This window comes from Nannobrachium achirus, assembly GCF_963921795.1.
Source record: "Nannobrachium achirus genome assembly, chromosome: 6".
Lineage (NCBI taxonomy): Eukaryota > Metazoa > Chordata > Actinopteri > Myctophiformes > Myctophidae > Nannobrachium > Nannobrachium achirus.
In genome coordinates, this window is record NC_137815.1 from 59417993 (window position 1) to 59438388 (window position 20396).

Here is a 20396-nt window from a genome sequence, read left to right on the forward strand (position 1 = left end):
TTGAATTTTGTATTATAATAAATTAATGTCAATAGACCTGTCAGTAGAACATCATACACTCTACATTTGCAATATTGTTGCTTTGATTTCATGAATGGACTCACTCAGCATCATGCTGTTTGTGCAGACCTATTTATTTTCTGATACGTGTACATTGTCAAGCGTTTATAAGGATGTACATAACTAACTTTTATTTCAGTATTCTCATAACTCCTTTTTATTTTTTTAACACTCACAGGAAACTCAAACATTTACATTTACCATTATAAAAAGTGAACCAGAAGAGGCACAACCAGTGCAAGCAGAACCAGTGGAGTCAGAACCAGTGCAGGCAGAACCAGTGGAGGCAGTCCCTTCAAATGCTGCCTCTTCCCAACAAGCAAAGGATGGGTTGAGCATCAAAACTGAGCCCATTCAGCCCAATGCTTCAGGAGAAACAAATGTCACCAATTGGGTGGTGGACGGTGCTGGTTTTCTCTACCCCACTGACCCGGCATTGAAGGAAGTGATGGACTTGGTAGATGGGGTAATAATGCTTTAACACACGTCTCAAGTCACACACTTTGAGTTTCCCTGCCCCTCCCTCCCTTGAGGACGATGTGTGCTCAGTCAGAGAATGAAAACGTTTTTTATCACAGTGCCTGCATGCCTTTTTATATATGTAGTAGGTGAGTGTAGAGAGAAAGGAGAGACGCAAGACAAGAAAGGGTCAGATCCGAACCCAGGTCCTCATGCTCACCAGTAGCATATGCGTGTAGCTGTTTACAGGTTGACTTGATTGAGGCAGATCGCCCCCCTGTCCCGACTCCCCGTTTCTCTCTCTGTCTCAACACTCGCTTGCAGGAGAACAATTTAGTCATTTTAGCCAGCGAGTGTTGAGACAGAGAAACAGGGAGGCGGGGCGGGAGGCGATCTGCCTCAAGTCAACCTGTAAACAGCTACACGCAGTCCAGGGGTGCCGTGAGATAATTTGATAATATTTGGAATTTATTTGGACACTTAAATATTTAGTATCATTTTAAACTTGAAGTACAAAGTTATTTTCAGTCACATCTAACCAAAATGGCTATAATCTCAACGTTTTCCTCGCAACATAATCACTAAAATATCTTCACTGTCTGGCAGAAACCTTGTATCTCCAAGTTTCAAATGTGTACGTCTTTTGGTAAAGCAAAGACCTGCTTCATCATTAGCCTGGGGCCAGCCTATATACAATGCAGCTAACTAGTAACTAGTAAACCCTCCATGTTTTAACATGTGTGGGGATGAAGTCTAGCTCCAGCTAGGCTACTTCATCATAGCCTACAAGACTGTCGCACAAAACTAGTGATCGCGAGGCGTTGTGTGCTTGTAAATCTGCTGTTGTCACTAGTTTAGTACATTTTATAGATGATAAATAGAAATCGAACGGTTTTGGACATACAAGGTTTCCACCCGACAACGTGCTGGGAGTGAAAATTATAATGTAGTGGTGCCTCGGATTAAAAAAATATTTATGGGGTGCCCTGAAACAAAACAGTTTGGGAACCCCTGCTCTAACGCCACCGAGCACTGCTGCATGCGATACTAACATGTCAAAATCGTTCCCGTCAGGACCTTGATGGGTGGTGCAACCTGGCTGCCTTTGATGATCTGCTCGAGGAAAATCAAAGCCCTGAGCGTCTCCAGTTCCGCCTGGAGGGCAGCGCCCTTCAGGAGCAACTGAAGGGCAACCGAGGGGAGCTCATCCCCATATCGCCCCAGGTCACTCCGCCATCCATACTCAACCGCCGAAGCCGCAGGCGCATCGTCCTGTCTCCCAACTCCAGCAACTCCATGACACCCAAGAGCACTCCAGTTAAAATCCTGCCCTTCTCTCCATCGCAAGTAATGCTCTTCAGTCTTGTTGCATCCTTAACTGCAATGTAGTGCAACACAACACAATGCAGTCTGCTTACTAATGTGTTGTTTCAGTTCCTCAACATGTGGACGAAACAGGACACCCATGACCTGGAGAACCCGTCCCTCACGTCCACCCCGGTCTGCAGCCAAAAGGCCATTGTTACCACGCCACTACAGAGGGAGAAGTCGCCCCTTGTTCAGAATGATGCGTATGTCATCCTGCATGTAACTCTGAAAGACATGAGTGTTACTGTCATTCTGCATTTGTTTACACTGTGTTTCTATTATTTAGGTTTATTACGCCCAAAAACAAATCAGAGCTCCATGCAACGCCTCGCACACCAACACCGTTCAAAAATGCAATGGCAAAGTATGGCTCTTTGCAACCTTTGGTGAGTACCAGACACACATAACACATTTTACTCAAACGTGTCATTTCCAGTTAAATGTGTTGTCTGGCAAATTGGTTTATTATAATTGTGCATGCAGTTAATTGTCCTTTTATTAACCTTGGCTTTTACTTGTGATTTGCAAACCAAGAGTTTTGTATTAATGCTGCAACATGCAATTTATGACCATGAGAGGGCAGCAAATAGACTCCAAAGCAAGACCGGCATTTAGTTTTTGGGCTGTGTTCACTGACTCACATTCATTGTTCCTCCTTTTTGGTGGAACTGCAGTTGCTAACCTTCCACATCTGCAATTGCCTTTAAGTGAAAGCCAATTTGAATCTGTTTTTAGTAAAGAATTTATTTGTGTATGCAATGCTTGTATGCGAAAAGGTTGGTAACTACTTTCAAGTAGACATTCAATTTGAACTATAGGCTAGTTATTCTAATAGTTTCATGAACAACATGCCAGTACATTTTACACACATGTAAAGAACAGTGTGGTTATATTTCATATTTTATAATACCTGCCATTACCTGTAAATCCTTATATGGGGCATTGAAGCAACAGTGATGCAAAATGAATATCATCATATTCAACACACATTGATAGACAGTTGACCACTATTAGAGTGTAGGTTCACCCCTTTCTCAAGCAGTATATGGTATTGGTATTTTGGTATTGGTATTTTGTTGATACCCATCCCTAGTTGCTGATTCCCCTGAAATTATGTCTTAGCCTCAGACACCTAACGAGGAGGACATAAATGAAGTAATATTGAAAGAGGCTGGGATTTCGTTGGAGGTGGTAGATCAGACGCCTCCTGGGAAAAGACACAGACTGTTGGTGAGTATGAGACACTCCACCAAACAGACTACTACAGACTGGCAGTCGAATGAAATCAGGAGATCAGTTGTTTGGAAGGTGTGAAAAAAAGTTGCTTAATGCACCTGAGAGCCTATATAGACAGACGGCTAATATGGTGCTGAAAAATAGCCCATGGCTTGATGTCTTTTTCAACAACAAGCCTGCTGCTATCCGACGGTCGAAAGCCGACATACTGTAGCTTGCCACCAACGTAAGGTGCAGTGGAGAGCTACCTTAATGTCATTCTATAGGCATCAGCCATCATAATGCCTAAGGCTATGAATGCTTAATAAATAGCTTCAATGAGGTGTGAGAACTCCTACTGGATACAGGATAAAAATGTTGATGATGATGGCGGCTCACCAGAGTGTGTGAGAAATTATGAAAACGCAGAATTGGTTTTCTTTTTGTGTGTAACCTTTATTTTCTTTAAATTTCAATATCCCAAATCTAGTCTTGTATCACAATATCAATATATCGACCAGGTCTACTTATCACAAAAATACTCATCAAACTGTCAACCAAGCTCATGTTTTACTGGTGTAAATTAAGTCATGTTTAAATGTTAATGAATCACAGATATTGCTTGTCAAATAAAAGGTTGGATTTTCTTTTGTTCTCAGAATCGGCGCCCAATGAAAAAAGTGCGTAAATCCCTAGCCATGGACGTCATGGACTGCAATGAGATGGTGACGGCCAGAATTACGTCAGAGCCCAAACACTGCATAAAGGTAAAATGAGGATTTAAATGTACTGCCTCTCAGTATATTTTTTTACATGCATGCCTCTAATTTTTTCTTAACTACTTTTTCTTTTCTTTACTTTTTTCCCTTTACAGGAAGAGCCTTCACATTGCGTTTCTCTGAACATGTCGTCTTCATTCTGCAGCAAGAAGGAGAACATTTTGGATCAGGGTTTCCTTTTAGGACCCACTGATAGTGCTATATGTTCCAACATGGTACCCCCAACACCTGTGAGTTGTTCCCAGTGAAATACAAACAAATGAAAGTCTCACTCTTATAACCCCCCCCCACGCGCGCGCAACACACACACACACACACACACACACACACACACACACACACACACACACACACACACACACACACACTTTAATAATGCTGACTTTTTTCTTTCCCTTTTACTTATTTCAGATGTCCAAGGAATGGGAGATAGTTGTATGTGGACAAACTGCAGACCAGCTCATAATGACAGAGAAAGCAAGACGCTACCTGCGCTCGCTAAGAACCTATGCACCAAACCGGGCTCTCATCCTGTCTTGAGATGTCTCCGGAGATCACCTCCATAACAAGATTTTACTTAAACAATGTTTTTGTGTTTTTGGCTAACTTGTTGGTAGAAAAACAGTGTTAAGAGCAGTACATTTTTACATTCTTGATACCTTAACTGTGTAGCCTAATCAATTTATGATGTATAATTTCAATCAGAATTTCTGAAATACATCAGTCTCAGCATCTTTTGGGTACAAAAAAGAATTTATGAAGGTAATCCTTTTTGGAACCATTTTGTAAAGAATAATGAATGTAAAATGCTACAGAAAGACAGTACTATTGTCTTAATATTTTATATTTGCCATCAGTTAAAATACATTCCATAATGTATCCCATTTCTGTTGACATTTTAATAGTGAAAATCACTCAGGTTGAAATACAGTTTATACAACTAATTGGAATAGTGCACTAAGTAGCAGTAATGCATTTTGATAATATTACTTTAAAAAAAATGTTAAATTATAATGTTATGTGCCCTGTTTAAGATATGTGTACATAATGATTAAATGGAAAATAAATATGGTGAAATGCAAACCCCTTTTTGACATGAAGCTGTAACATGTATGTCAGTGGTTCCCAAATTGACACTTATTACTTATTAGCCCTACAGACCCCATAACTATAAGAGATCGTTTTGATGGCTCACGCAGTGATTCTCAACTATTTTAATGTCAAGGACCCCCAGTTTGACATGCATTAGGCTATGGACCCCCATTTAACAGTATTTCTATCTCCGACCCCAATTTATATTGTAATCAATGTTAATTTAATTTAACTCGGAGTGAGGGTCCATTTTGTACACTCATTTGGTTCTGAGTTGCATACCCACAAGGGTCCATTTGGTTCCTAACTATCATTTAGCTGGGAACTCCCTCAATGACCCCTGGGGGTCTCCAGACCCCACTTTGAGAGCCAATGCTGTACGTAACTGATGAGACGTAACGTTAACCAATGAGAAACGGCCAGCGCTCAGAGCGCTGTACACAATGCCATTTAGGGCATACCGGTGTATGTACACTTTCTACTTGTCAGCTCAGCTCGGCCTCAGCTGTGTGTGCATAAGCGTAACAGGGAAGTTGAGCCAAGAGTATGATTTGCAAATAACGCAGAAGAAATGCTATTCGTTGACAAAATATAGTGCCTATGTAGGCTATGTATGGATTGTAAAAATCTACAATATCCTGGTTGGAAAAATGTCCTCGTTCACCGTGCAGCAATTCTCGAACCATTTTCTTTAGATATATAGGCCAAAATGAATAGCCATCTTCGTCTTTGTGTTTTGTAATAATCATTTTACCCCTGTGCTGTACTGTACATTATCGCGTACTGTACAAACGTACAAAGAGAGAGACAGACAGCCGGTGTGCCGGAAGAGGATTTATTTCTGGTCCACTCATTTTCAAAATAATTTGCTTTTGTTTTTCATTAATGAAAATCTACGAGTAAAAAAAAAGACTCACTTGAAGGCTAGAACAAGAATTAGTAATTTTGTTTTCTATGTTTTATGTGGAAAAGTACATTTACAAATAACAACAAATGTGAGTGTACTTTTTCCACCACTGGTGTATACTATTTGGGGGGAAAATATTTAGATATTAATCGTTATACATTTATTTTGCAAATAAGAAACGGCTAACCGGATATCAGACGCATTCTGACAGCACGCATTGTAAAATACCGGAAATAGTGTGGGGTTTTTGGTGACGCTGCATTAGACCTGCAAGACATGGCTCACACAAGTAAGTGCATTTAATCAAAACTAACTTTGAATGTAAGGTCATATTTGTGTCTTTGTTAGTGGTTATTTGTTACAATACGCAATATGATCGAATCGCCATTTTAAATAATAATGGTTTGGAAAGACAGACGCAGGGATGTGCTGCTGCGCTCCAATGTATAGTAGCTAGTTGGCTAAAGCCTGCTGTGCTAATTCAATGAATGAATAGATTTATTAATACGGTTGGTGTTTAATGCAGTCGCAGTTGTGCTCAAACTTTTTCCACCAAATTGACACTTATTAGCCCGCCGACCCCATTTGAAAAGATGTCCCAGGGACCCCCATAAGAAGATTTTTAGCAGTGATTCTCAAGCATTTTCATTTCAAGAACCCCCAGTTTGACGTGCATTTAGGCTACGGACCCCCTTCTATGGTATTTCTATCTCTGAGACCCCAATTTATTATTGTAAAATCAATGTTAATTTAACTCTTGAGGGTGTTCAAATGAACGGGTCCATTTGGTTCCTTTGTACCCTCTCTGAGTTACATACCCATAAGGGTCCATTTGGGTCTTAACTATCATTTAGCTGGGGACCCTCTGGAACTCCCTCAAGGACCCCTGGGGGTCCCAGGGCCCCAATATGAGAACTTTTGCTTTTTATCCCATCTTAAATCGATGTATCACGACTCTGTCCTCAGGATTACTAGGCTTGTTTCTTGTCAGCCTGGCTGTTGGGACCCAGGCTCTCACACCGTCCCATTACCTGTCACTGTCAGATGTGGGGAGACTGCAGAACCTACTGAGTCAACCTTTCACAGACCTAGAGTCTGCTTACTACTCTATCGTTGGGCTGACCAAGCTTGGAGTCTCTGTTCCTGATCAAAGTGTAAGAGCATGAATCTTTGTATAAGTTGAGACAGACGCTTGCGCTCATGCTTTTTGTGTTGATCGATTTGAATACTTTATTTTACTGTTTGCAAATAGTGCACTCACTGGTACAATTTTACAGTGATGCTAGAAAGATGACACAAAAAGCCCTAGTGGCTTGTTTCCATTGTGGTCCTGTGTATTCAATTCATCAAGACATTTAAAGACATACAATAATATACAAGATATTATCAACATAAGTAACAATAAACTAACTCGATTGTGCTTGATGAGGCCAGCAGTATGTCCAGAATGTCCAATTTTTAGGTAATGCATTGCTTATGCATAGTAATCTAAAAAATGGTTGTCATTGGTGTCACTTTCATACAGGAATGTGTTTTTGTTTCTGCAGGAGGCATGCCAGTTCCTTAAGTCCCAACTTGACCCCATGAGTCTTGATTCTGTCTTCTTCGCTGCTGAGGCCAGTCAAGCCTTATCGGGATGTGAGGTATAGAAATTCCCAAACTTTATTTTGTGATTCTGTAAAAAACAAACAATCCTGTGCAGTTTGATGGTTATAGCTGTGCACCTTACTATCTAAACAAATTTATGTTTATAGCTGTGATTCCCATTGTGGCAACCTATCCTGAATCCATGTATGCATCGTGCGTTTGTGCCGTTTCCTTCCCAAGATCCCTGTGTCCAATGAAACCCGCGACATTCTCCTGGCGGCGGTTAGCGAGGACTCGACCGTGACTCAGATCCATCGGGCTGTGAGTGCGCTCAGCTCATTCGGGCTTCCGCTGGCATCTCAGGAAGCAGTTGGTGCCCTGGCAGCTCGCATCAACAAGGAGGACAATGTCATGGCGTGAGTACTTTGTAGTTGTCTGTGTTAACACTGGCTAGAGCGTACACCGTAATAGTATGTTGTATGCTCTAGTACAGTACAGTATAGTTAACTGTCCACTCCCAACTGCACTGAAGTTGGACAATGTTGGCAAAGTTATTTGTTTTGCTAACGTGCTATTATGTTATGGTCTCTCTGGACAGCATAACCATTGCCCTGCAGACAGCAGCCCGCCTCTCACAGCAGGCAGATCTCGGCGGAATACTGGAGGAGATTGAGGTGAGCTACCATTCGTCCCAGCAGGTGGTGGTGCTGTGGTTCTGTCCAAATTGCTCTTAATTCACATGTGCATGAAATGCTCTTGGTTTAAATCGGAGCCGTCCCAATTAGTGAATGAAAATGATGATATTTACATTTTGTTATTCTTTTATTGTGTTTAATATTTGACTGACACCCCCACCAAATCAGGACCTGACAGCTCGTCTGGATGATCTGGGTGGCGTCTACCTACAGTTTGAAGAGGGACTTGAGGCAACTGCCCTGTTTGTGACTGCTGCATATTCGCTGTCTGACCATGTGGATATGGAGCCCCCCCTAAAGGAGGTATCATCATTAACCACTTAAACCCTCTATTACTGATAACTGGGCTTCTGGCAAACAGATCTGAGTTGCAACTGTACTTGGTAGACTCTTTTCACTCTACACCAAATCTCTTCCCAAAAGTTTTCGATTTGTAAGCTGCAATATTTTGAGCTTGCAGATCTGCTATTTTTGCCGAACGTCCCCTCCCCCCAGAATAGGGATGCTGGGATTCAAGTGGTTAAAGGCAGCAGTCTGCTCATTGTTATAATAGTATTTAAAGGAGCATACCAGTTGTCTGGCATGTTTAGCCATTTCCTAAAGAATACTACGGTATACTGTATGTTTGATTTTTGAGGAAGCCATTGGATCCCTTCATTTCAGTATGGTATGAAAATCAACTTGAAATTTGTCTTGATAACCCAACACGGTAAATTCCATGGCTCCTATTTTTTTCAATTAACAATTAACTTGGATTTTATTATTCATCCATTTAAAACAGTCTGATTTGAAAAGTCTAGACAAAAATTGCCTGTGGAGAAAAGATTGACTTACAAATTGAATTTGGTCATTTCTGATCTTATGATCTGTGATCTTATGATCTTTAATAACTTTGCGGAAAATGATGGCTAAACAAAGGTCAAAGCTAAATGCATGGTAAAACTATCAATAACCCAGGCTTAAAGTTTTCTATGGTGGTGATGATGGTAGATGATGTTTTCCCCACAGGACCAGGTCATTCAACTGGTGAATTCCATCTTTAGCAAGAAGTCCTGGGACTCTCTGGCTGAGGCTTTCAGTGTGGCAAGTGCTGCTGCTGCCCTCTCTAACAACCGCTTCCATGTACCAGTGATTGTCACTGCTCAGGGCCCTGCCACAGTCTCACACAGTCAACCAACCTTGCAGGTACATCTACAGTGACCTTAAATACCATAAAGTAATAACTATTGTCTTTCTATAGTTTTGCTAAATGTAATGAATTATTACTTTGAAGAAGTTCTCTGACCGAAAGCTTGCATTAAAGGACATTCGCACAGATCAATGTGTGGATTTGGTTGAGTGAGCTTTCTTGCACAAATCTTGGCTACAGGAGCTATATCAACCAAAAGGATGTCTGTCATTAATCATGACGTTCTTTTGTCAGAAATGAGTGGCTTCCATAAATAATTGTCTGTGAAGTGGCTCTTAATACCCTCTCGCTTTCTGAACAAGCTATCTTGGGCTGAACAACCAACCAGAGAGCTCTTACCCCTTACTCCCTTCCCAACGTGTTCCCACCCACGCAGATGCTGCAATACACACCGCACATTAACTGATCTTTGGGGCACAAACACTTATCAACTGTGCTACATTGACTTTGTAAGGCCCATGCACATAGGTTGTCAGATTGACAACCAGTGTAGCAACAACCAGTGTAGCAACAACCAGTGTAGCGTAATAATGTAAGATGATATTGGAAGGGGGGAAAAAAAGAAGTGGGGGGAAAAAAGGTAATTTATCATCAGAACTTATCATCTTAAACCTTCAAAGAGTTCCATCCTTTCAAGCACACACCAGTGTAACCTATTGCATTCCTAAACTGGTAGTCGGCCACCAAGAGCCAGTGCTCTTTGTCACTATCACTGCTCAGTAGTTCTCAGGGTTTTCCAGCACTGTACAGCGAAAAAATAATCTCAAAAGCCAATACAAATACTGTAGCCCAAAACTGCAAACAACATGAACAGAAATAGCCTTTTGATTTCTTGAGAAATGTCTTGTGCTATCTGCAGTTTTAATCACCTCATAATGCCGGTGTTTGTCTGACTCACAGCTCCTTGTTACCGATGTCCTTTCTCAACCCCTGGCCACAGCCAATGTTCTGGTTGAATCTGCTTATGCTGTGGCCTCCAAGAGTGTCATACTCAGCCAAGCACCATTCACCCTCCGAGAGTAAGTGACTTGAGAAAAATGTTGCATTGTTGCATTGTTTTGCTTAAATACACTGCCTTGAGGTTGGCTAATTTTATGGAAGAGGCAATATGGATGGACCTTATTGTTCTCCATAAATTGAGACTATTGTGGTTTATGGATGTTTTCAATCATGCGTCCGTCCGTCCGTCCGTCCGTCCATCCATGACATGATTCCTTCTTGCTTTCTAGTGGTGTCTTTGAATTGAACTTCATGTCAAGCCAACCAGCCAGTGGATACTACCAGTTCACTGTCGCTGTGACTGGGGACAGCCGATTGGTTGCCAATCATGTTGAGGTAGGCTCCTATTTAGTATTCAAAAGTTTCTGCATTGTTTGCATGTGGCAGATATTTATTGTGCTGGATTTAATTCCCATTGATGACTTTGACTGTAATTGTAATGGTTATAAAGACACATGATGCAAATTATTCTGTGCTTTGGTGGTGGGATTACAAAGAAATGTGTCAACGGTGGACAATTAGTCTTTTTCACTGGATTTGTGATGTGACTTCCCTTTTTTACCCTCCTATGTTTCTCTGTCCACTTTCACCTGTAGCTGAAAGTAAAGGTGTCCACCGAGGTGGCCATTACCAATATGGACCTCTCTATTGTGGATAAGGACCAGAGCATCGGCACAAAGACCACCAGGTCAGAAAGGACAGTTGAAGCCATCTTTAATAATGGCTTTGTATTGAAAAATATTGGTGGAGTACTACCTGTTCTCTTCTTTATTTACCCAGGGTGGAGTATCCTAATAAAGCCAAAAGCTCCTTAACAGCAGACAGCCACCAGAACTTTGCCATGGCCTTCCAGCTGGTTGACGTCAATACAGGAGTCGAGCTCACGCCTCACCAGGTTTGTAAGAGTTGGAAATCACGGCCAGCAGCTAAACACTTAACAGGTTTTGCAAATGTTTATTAAAATGGCTCATATCTTTCGGTTTCTTCTTTTCACAGACGTTTGTGAGGTTGCATAATCAGAAAACTGGCCAAGAGGTTGTGTTTGTGGCTGAGCCAGACAGTAAGAACCTTTACAAGTTTGAGCTGGATACAGCTGAGAGGAAGTCCGAGTTTGATTCGATGTCTGGCACCTACTCTCTTCACCTCATTGTTGGGGACGCTACCCTGGAGAATCCAATTTTGTGGAATGTGGTGAGTGTCGAGAACTGGAGGCAGTGCGGGTCGAGTGGGCCATAGGTTAATTTGAACTTGTGATCATATCAAAGACCACGTTTCTAACCCTAACCCTAGCCTTTTTTTTACCCTTGAAAAGGCGGATGTTGTTCTGAAGTTCCTTGAGGAGGAGGCCCCCGCCATTGTGCAGCCGAAGACCCTTTACATCCCTAAACCAGATATCCAGGTAACTCCTCGGTTAAATCTAAATTACTGTTTTGAATTGGATAGAATGGATGATGATATTTTCCTATTGTGTCTTCAGCATCTGTTCCGGGAGCCGGAGAAGAAGCCTCCCACGGTGGTTTCCAACGCCTTCACTGCTCTCATCCTCTCTCCGCTTCTACTGCTACTTGTTCTGGTGAATACATTTAGCATTTTTACAGTGTGACTTGTTTGCCTTGTGAACAATCGTTTTTGGGATCAGAGCACCTAAACATTAATCCACTTAAGTTGAGCAAACTCTCAGGCCACGTTCAGACGACAACGGTCTCTAGAGAGAACAGCACAATATCGTTGTGTTCTCAATTCTTATTGTGTGTCTACATGGAAACGCACCAGCATTGAAAATGATGTAATGTGCACACCATGTCGCTAGGTGGTGGTGATGCACAGATAGACGATTGATTCTGCTTCCATTTCCTTGTTTACATTCACCATGGTAACAGGGCTGCAAGTAATCTGCTCGTGAGCCATGACATCATAATTTGTCGTTTCTTGCGTTTCTACTGTTCAGACGGTGACACGAGGGGGGGGGGGGGGGACTGTTGTCAACTTTTTCACTCTAAAACCTGGACTTACTTTGTTGTGTTTTCAACCCCCGAGATTGCCCAGAGAAATTTCATTTTGTGTATTTCCTGTGTAAACTGAGTCCTGTAAACAGGCTCTTACTCTCCTACACTGATGTTTAGGTCACACAGACAGATGGACGTCTGCCCCAATTGACTGATTTATGAAACCAAGTAACTCTGTGCAATACTGTGCAATACATTTCTTTTTGATATTTCAAAGCCTACCATGACTAGAAACTTACTTGAGATACAGAATTGTTTGTGTGTGTGTTTGTGTTTATATCTATCTATCTATCTATATATTTATTTTCTTTTTCTGTCGTCATTAATTTCATTTTTCGTCATTGCGTCAAGTGTTGATTAATAAGTATGGCCACAAAGAGCCCTTGGACAAAAGATAGATTTTAGTTGTGAAATTATAAAGTGACTTAATTGCACAATTATGGTGAATAATAATAATTAATTGACCCGTTTCATAGTTTGTTAAGGTCTCCTCTAGATAAATACCCTCCCAGCATACACAAAGCCTAAAATTAAATCCATTAATTAATAGATAAATGGTCCATGTTAATGGACGATGTTTGGCCAAATGTTTGTTTTTGCTTCGTTAAATATTTTATAGAACAGAGCACATTTTTTAAATGGTTATTGTAACTGGCTGGTTTGTTTGATTCTGCTGTGGGCAAGCTGTGTTCATTTTCCTGGAAAGGCTCTTCAGGATGAAACCTTGATAGCCAATGAATGAGACCTTGATGAATGCAGCTTTTTTTTTTACAAAACAATGCTGTATGTTTATAGCACTGGAAATGAGTATTGGCGGCTACAACAGACTAATCACTGTTGTGCAGGAGACCATTTTTCAGTTCTTTTGTTTGTGGCCCTGTGCCTTGCAAATAACATTCTCTTATTTTCCCTCTCGTCTCTAGTGGCTTAAACTCGGGGCCAACGTTTCCAACTTCAGCTTCTCTCCCAGCACTGTTCTGTTCCATATAGGACATGCCGGTTAGTGTTAAGCTTTGTTGTCTGCCTATCACTGGGGAGATTACACATGTTGCCTCAGCAATGTAATTTATTGTTATTGTAGGTAACCAAAAAGTTACTGTTAATATCAGAATGTATCACCGTGTTGTTTTTTCTCAATGATACGACCTATTATTACAATGAAGAAAATATGCAGTTAAAAATATACACATTGTTAAAATATTCTATCACCAGCATTTTATTTATGTACAGTATATTAAACATTATTGTCTTTCTTTGTCTCAGCCATGTTGGGCCTGATGTACGTTTATTGGACGCACCTCAACATGTTCCAGACCCTCAAGTACCTGGCTATCATTGGCACTCTAACCTTCCTTGCCGGGAACCACATGCTGGCCCAAAAAGCTATCAAGAGGTATGGATCCTGATGACACCTAGGCAACATGGGTTAAAAGTTATTTTCTAGAGGGCCCATTACTGCAGGAACTAAATCTGGCCTCTTTCAGATGAGAGGTGCCTCTGGTACTTTGAGGCCTCTTGGTAGTTCTTAAAGTACTAAAGGGCCTACTCGCACAGTGCAGGCTCCTCAGTAGCCTCCCCAGAGGCCTTTGGCCACGCTAGGCCGTTTTCAGGAGTGGAGCCATCATTTGTAAAACTTGCCTACTGGGAACCAGGAGTGGAGCCGCGTGCCAGCTATTTGCATGGGTGATTACTTGAGTGGATGATTTGACCTAAACCATCAATATGTAGAGCCCTCAAAAAGCTAAAGTGATAACATGATGCCCCCCTATCACTGGCTGAAGACTTTAGTCTCTATTTGCTCACTTTTCCTCTGTAGTAACGATTCCTCTTGTGCTTTTTTTCTATAGTGTAGGATAAAGATTCTATGGATTCTTTAGCAATGGCACAGCTAAGAATAATCTAATAGGACTGCTTCAGACTCATGGAGACTGTAAAGCCGCACCATTAGTTTGACAGAAATTACAGAAATGTTTTGCTTAGCCTACTTAGGGTGGTGGGCATTGCTGGGCAATGTATAAATTAAAACCAATGGATTGTGTTCACCAACTGTGTTTTTTCCCTGAGCATAGTGTATGTTTGGAATTGTTTTCAACCATTGAGCTGTATATTTATTTACACTATGCTAGAAACGGCAGCAATGTGACAAGGTGCTGAGTGTTCTGCACTGAGCCTTGCTCGTTTGGCATTTGAATTTGGTCGGCGAATGTTGAAAAAACGTAAAACTTTTTGCATAGAATGCTGTCATCACTGAAATCTTTCCACCTTCAAGGGGGCTAAAATGAGCAGGGAACCTTGCATTATCAGTTGTAAAAAAGACTAAATGAGATTAAAACGCTGTAGGGAACCGTTTTCCGTGAACACACAGCCTTAATGTCAGGGCCCCATGAAATTGCCTGTGACATATTATTATTGCTTATGTGATGTCAGTATCCCATCCTTGGTATCTTTATTCTAGGTCATCATAGTCAATAACCATGTTTAACCAGGAGAAAAAAAGCTATCGATGTGATTATCAGAACTGTTGAGGTCTATCTGCTCTCCACCTCATCCAGCACCTATCTCCTTTAAAATTGGTGCCTATGTCTTTTAACCCCTCTTTCCAAACTTTCCTATAAATCTCTCTTTACTCCTTTCAGGATTGCTGCAGAGCAAAGTAGTAGGTTGGCAAAGTATAGGAGCCTGCGATAGAGGCTTCATTTCTTAACAAATGGCTGGTCTTCCAGGCTGAAGTAAGGGCATCCTTATGGATTGCATCCTAGTGCATCTCCATATGGCCGGCATAATGCATGGCTGTGTGGTGCTCACTCACTCTAGTTCTGAGAGTTGTTCATACGTACTGTATCTGATGCCTCTCCTAGCTTGCCTCTCACTCATCACACCACAACCGTACCCGTCATGTCCATGCCAGCACCTTCTTAATCCCTCCATTCTAGTCTTTAACACTTGTGGATGTGGCCATGGTTTTGGTTGTACCGCAACATTTGATGTTTTGTGTTGTACAATGTACGTTCAGTAGACAAGAGTCATTTCTTATTAGAGGTTCTTAGCAGGTTATGCTCTTTGTTGTGGTTGTCTGTACACTGTATGCTGTACAGAGAAATGCATGACTGTCAGTAATCAGGTGGTAAACCGTAACCAGGATGGAATGTGTTGGAAAAGATTTATTCATCTCATATTTCTCAAATAACACTTTCTCCTTTTTCTCTTGCAGAATTGCAAACAAGTGAGGGCAAGAAATTTGAAGACACTGAAGGTCTTATTTTAGTTTCCATGGAGGCATTCAAGGACGCATCAAATCAGACTGTTGGAAAAAGAAAACATGTTTCATCAGTCCAATTGACAATTTAAAAATGCAGTTTTGTCTTTTTTTACCCCCCACATGCAGTTTTGTCTTTTCCCCCCCAAATGAAAGGCAACAAGATATCGTGATGTCTTGAGACTAGACAGATGTTCACAGACACTCTACTGAGAAAGGCTGAAAAGCTATCATTGCACTTAACAATATTGTCTAAGTGAGCTATATTATTTGTGGTTTCTTTATGGAATTAAAGTGGATCCTGTTTTTTTTGCCTGTTTGTTTTGTACATTCCTGTTTCCTGTTGCTAAACACCTATGTCACCTGAAGTGACACAAAATTGTTTTACATTGTGAATTTGTTGTTCAGCTGTAATTATAAATGTTGATGACTAATGGACAAAGCTGTAATGATAAATGTTGATGGAAATGTTGATGACGATGAGCCATAACATCCCTGACACATTAGATGAGAGGTTCATGTTTCCCTGTTCATATCATTACATGTAGAGGATGAGTGTTTATTCACTTCTCTGATCTAAAGAGTTGGATATTCCACACAAAAAGACAACTGAGTAATAAAATGGTGTAAATTCTAGGAAAGCAGGTGTTTTTCTAATGGAAAAAATAAAGTTTTTTTCCCCCCATCTTGTCTGGCAGTGTTATCAAAGATAATTATTTTTTAATTTTACAGCACAATTGCCAAGAAAACGGAACAGTGTTTCTTAATGGCTTTAATAGGAACATGAATTATTTGTAAATCTGAAAGGATGTTTTGATCATTATAACAAGCACCTGTATTTAAGAAAAATGCAGTGCTTCGGCACACGGTTGCCTCTGCTGTCAATGCACTCAGCAGCACAATAATCTGAAATGACCAAACACTTTGATTATTAAAACAATATGAATTCATCATTAGGACATCAAAAATGTATCGATTCAAGAGTGGATTAAAAAAAAGTCAATTTGATATTTTTGTGTGGAACAAGTAGGTTTTAATATTTATAATATAACATTATGAATTACCTGGCCATCTTGATGTCCCTCCCTCTGCTGTATCTCTGTTTTCTCTGGATTTCTTTATATGTCCCTTCATAGATGTCTGACTGCCGCTTCACATAGCTCTCACTTTCATCTCTGTAAAATACCCAAAGGAGTTTTGTTATAGGTATCCTTAATGATGCATACAACATTTACCCCCCCCCCCCCCCCCCCATACACATTTATGGCAAAATATACTTTTGCGCAGCATCATTTTATGACTTACTCTAGCCGTTTCCCCATAACTGTCTGAAGGAACTTCCTAGCAGAGATTTGCCCCAGCACTTTTCTGTACCTGTTGGTGAAGATGGCATCAGCATGTCGTCCTATCCTAAAAGGGGAAGGGAGCAAGACCACTGTTGGTTATTTTATTGCAAACCTTTCTTTGAACAGAGTGTGTTGCTTGCTGCTGTTGACTTGTCCATTCAAAGATATCCAATCCCACTTGGCCACTTATAACATGTGTAACAGCCACTCAGACTGCATGCACTGCAATGCTGCTGACCGTAGCTCTGCTTGCTGTCTGGAAGGTGTGATGTGCTCCTTCAGAAGCTGTATTGGATTCTCTATGGAGGAGGACGTCATCAGGATGGATGTGTCTCTCTGGCCAAACCTGAATGAGTAAACACATCTGTTTTCAAATATAGAATAGACAGTTCTTTCTTTCTTATGGATTGTGTTTAAAGGTCTAGACAGTGTTCTACATTAATGTGTTTGACCAAAATTTCAATTAGTTTCAAAATAAATAGGGAATATAAATGTGAAGGTTTGTCAGTTTCAGCCCATTATACTTGAGATGTGAGAACCTCGTTCTAAATGCAAAATGTGCTCCCATTTTTCTTTTTGTCCCTGGTATGTAATTACTTGTTCAGCTGCTTAGCCATCAGTACTGTGTATTTAATGTGCAGTGTAAATGGTGACAACATGGTGACTAATCAACTTGACCCCTTTTTGCATAACAAGAGCAGAGGGCACAGTAGCCAGTGACAAACACAGTGACCTATGAATGGTTTTGCTCAGCTCCCTCATCAGCCACATACCCACTAAGCATTTTGATGAAGCAGAGGGAAAATATGAATAAAGTCTGACAGAAAATCAAGCTTCCATTTCCCATAATTAATCTGTGACATTTAATAAATGTTCAACAAAAACCTAAAAAGGTTTTTTGTTTTTATCTTGTCGATGAAATCTTTTTTTTTTTACTTACGTTTTATTCATTTTTCATAAACAAATCAACACACAAGACATAAAACAAAGAAATAGACATCACACAATGTTGCCAAACAGCATTTTATATAGACCAAAAAAAGGTCAAATGCTGTTCTATGTTAATAGTGATGTGTGAAATCTTAATCTAGTTTTAGATCAGATCAGATACACTTAATTCATCATTCAATGAATCCATTTATATAGATGACAGTACTCCTCTGCTGATGAGAAGCTCTCGATTGCATGCAGTACAAGTTTTAAACATACATTTACCTATTACCTGAATGAAGTATTCATTACCATCAATATTTATGGATTTCATCACATTTTACCGCATTTTCAGAAGCTCATTTACAAAACAAAAGACATGGCATTTCAGCATAAAATGTAACATAAAATCTTTTCATCACATCAAATTCCCATTCAGATTATAGCTTGCTTATTTGTTGTAATTGTCCCAATACTTCTGTGTCATGACTTACCTAATTGATGGGTAGAGAGGAGAGCCTGATAGAGATATGATGAGGCAACAAAAGACCAGCAGCACAGCTTTCTCCATCATCAGGGCTATAGTTCTGGTGAAGAATGGACAGTCAGAACAAAATGACAAATTACATTAGAAAAAACGCTGAAGCCACAGTTTTCCTTGCTTGGCCTCTTCTCATATCTCTGAGTCAGTATTAAAGTTGCAGCATCTGTATCCTACAATCGTTTGTAGCCAATGATATCCAAATTAAGGTTAATCTTTCAACACTTAATTTAATCTTGTCATCCAATTGAATATTTCTGTATTAGGTTTAAATATCTACACTTCTTACTTTACTGTGTTTCTTTTTAATCAACCTAGAGAGTAATCAGGTTAAACTTATGCAATTCATACATATCCCTGATAAGTGCAAACAGGTTATACTTGGCTAAAATTGATTCACATTCTGATCGTATTCTTATTCAAATTGATAATTCTTATTCAAATTGTTAAACTCTTATGGCTCTATTATGATCCAGGTCTTATGCCTTATGCCTTAACTTCTTTGCCTTTTTTTTTTTTACTATATAGACATATTTTTTTTTATATTTCAAATAGCTGATCTGCAAGCTCACAACGTGCAGATGTAGATCAGCATTTGAAGTATTTAAAAATGTTTTTCAAAATAGTAAAAAAAAAAAAAGGCAAAGAAGTTAAGGCATAAGGCATAAGACCTGGATCATAATAGAGCCCTTAGACTTAAAAATGAGTGTTATTACAATTGTAAAATTTACTTTAGGAATTGCAAAAAAAGTCTGAATTGGTAGAGGTTCAAGGTACCTTGTGATTTTAGAGCTTCCCAGCAGTCCTCTCAGAATATGTTGCTCTCTTCTCTCATCATATCAGACTCTCTGTGTGACAGGATGGCTTGAACAGCTGATAGACAGAAGAGTGTTCGTATGCTGTATATCCCTCCCTATCACCGAGGGTGCATGCATGGTCACTTTATACCAAACCTGTCATTTCCAATGACATCAAACACTTTAAATTGCTCTCTGCTCCTGAATTGAGTTATCACCACGTACATGTACTCTCTCTCTGTCTCTGTCTGTCTCTGTCTGTCTCTCTCTCTCTCTCTCTCTCTCTCTCTCTCTCTCTCTCTCTCTCTCTCATTTTCTCTCTCCCCCCTCCCTCCTTCCATCACCATGCTGCACCTCTCACTGAAAGGTGAAAGCTGAACACTTACTTTAGTTTAATTAATTTCAGAATTCTGATGCTTCCCTTAAAGGCCAAGGGACTTTGGGTAGTTAAAACTGAGCTATTATTATTGTTAATTGCGACCATAGGTTGCAAGTTTACTATGAGAAACATCACAGCTTGTCCGTCCGTGTCCATGTAGACGTGTACACATTTTTACGGTCTATGGGTCTGTGATGTCCGGCACATCTTGTCCACGTATCTGTGTATCTCTGAAGGTCACGCCTGACTGTGGTCCCCCTGACACATCACTGTGACATCACAGGTGATATCACAGATGACATCACCTATGTAAAAGTCCATATATGGTCCCTTTTATGCCCATATATGAAGATCCCTGATGTCATCGATATATATATCACTGGCCAGATCGGTGTGGCTGGTTCAGATAGGGATCTCCATGTATGGGCATAAAAGTTATTGTATATTGTGATGTCAAGGGAACCACTCTAACAGAATCCCCTTTATGCCCATATATGGAGATCCCTGATGTCATCAATATTAAGACCATATCTAACAGGACTTCAAATGGGAATGCCCATATATGGAGGAAGACAGCCCATATCTGTGTGGCTGGTTCAGACAGGGATCTCCATGTATGGGCATAAAAGGGATGTACTATACAGTACGTGGATCTCCATATGGGTACCAGGGGTCTCCATATATCCGATATACATCACTGGCCAGATGGCCAGCAGGCCCTGTTGACCTCGCTTTTGGATCAATATAACAAGAGAAAAAGATCTAAGTGACTATGAAAGATGGTTCATTAT

The 20396-nt window shown here is 40.4% G+C and overlaps 3 protein-coding genes across 3 annotated transcripts in view; 2 read left to right on the top strand and 1 right to left on the bottom strand.

Moving 5' to 3' along the window:
* mybl2b (v-myb avian myeloblastosis viral oncogene homolog-like 2b) overlaps positions 1–4421 on the top strand; it is a gene marked incomplete at both ends in the record, with an annotated part of 36145 nt that extends 31724 nt beyond the window's left edge. Inside the window, 8 exons of the mRNA XM_080728333.1 lie at positions 239–526; positions 1594–1866; positions 1954–2090; positions 2174–2273; positions 3010–3117; positions 3762–3869; positions 3977–4111; positions 4293–4421. Coding sequence (XP_080584459.1) covers positions 239–526; positions 1594–1866; positions 1954–2090; positions 2174–2273; positions 3010–3117; positions 3762–3869; positions 3977–4111; positions 4293–4421 — 1278 coding nt within the window. The remainder of the gene's footprint in view (positions 1–238; positions 527–1593; positions 1867–1953; positions 2091–2173; positions 2274–3009; positions 3118–3761; positions 3870–3976; positions 4112–4292) is intronic.
* A 1637-nt stretch (positions 4422–6058) lies between these two features.
* On the top strand, positions 6059–16297 carry rpn2 (ribophorin II). The gene is made up of 17 exons (XM_080727533.1): positions 6059–6169; positions 6847–7034; positions 7428–7523; positions 7708–7883; positions 8066–8141; positions 8331–8465; positions 9171–9347; positions 10252–10370; positions 10581–10686; positions 10947–11038; positions 11131–11245; positions 11347–11541; positions 11663–11749; positions 11828–11923; positions 13280–13355; positions 13620–13749; positions 15568–16297. Exons 1-17 carry the CDS (start codon positions 6157–6159, stop codon positions 15581–15583), a joined length of 1893 nt encoding a protein of 630 aa, XP_080583659.1. The 5' UTR covers positions 6059–6156; the 3' UTR covers positions 15584–16297.
* Positions 16176–18462, bottom strand: ghrh (growth hormone releasing hormone; the record flags this gene model as incomplete). The annotated part of the gene is made up of 5 exons (XM_080728334.1): positions 16176–16188; positions 16677–16787; positions 16918–17022; positions 17197–17304; positions 18383–18462. The coding sequence occupies 5 exons, from the start codon at positions 18460–18462 to the stop codon at positions 16176–16178; spliced, it is 417 nt and encodes a 138-aa protein (XP_080584460.1).
* Between the last annotated feature and the right edge of the window lie 1934 nt (positions 18463–20396).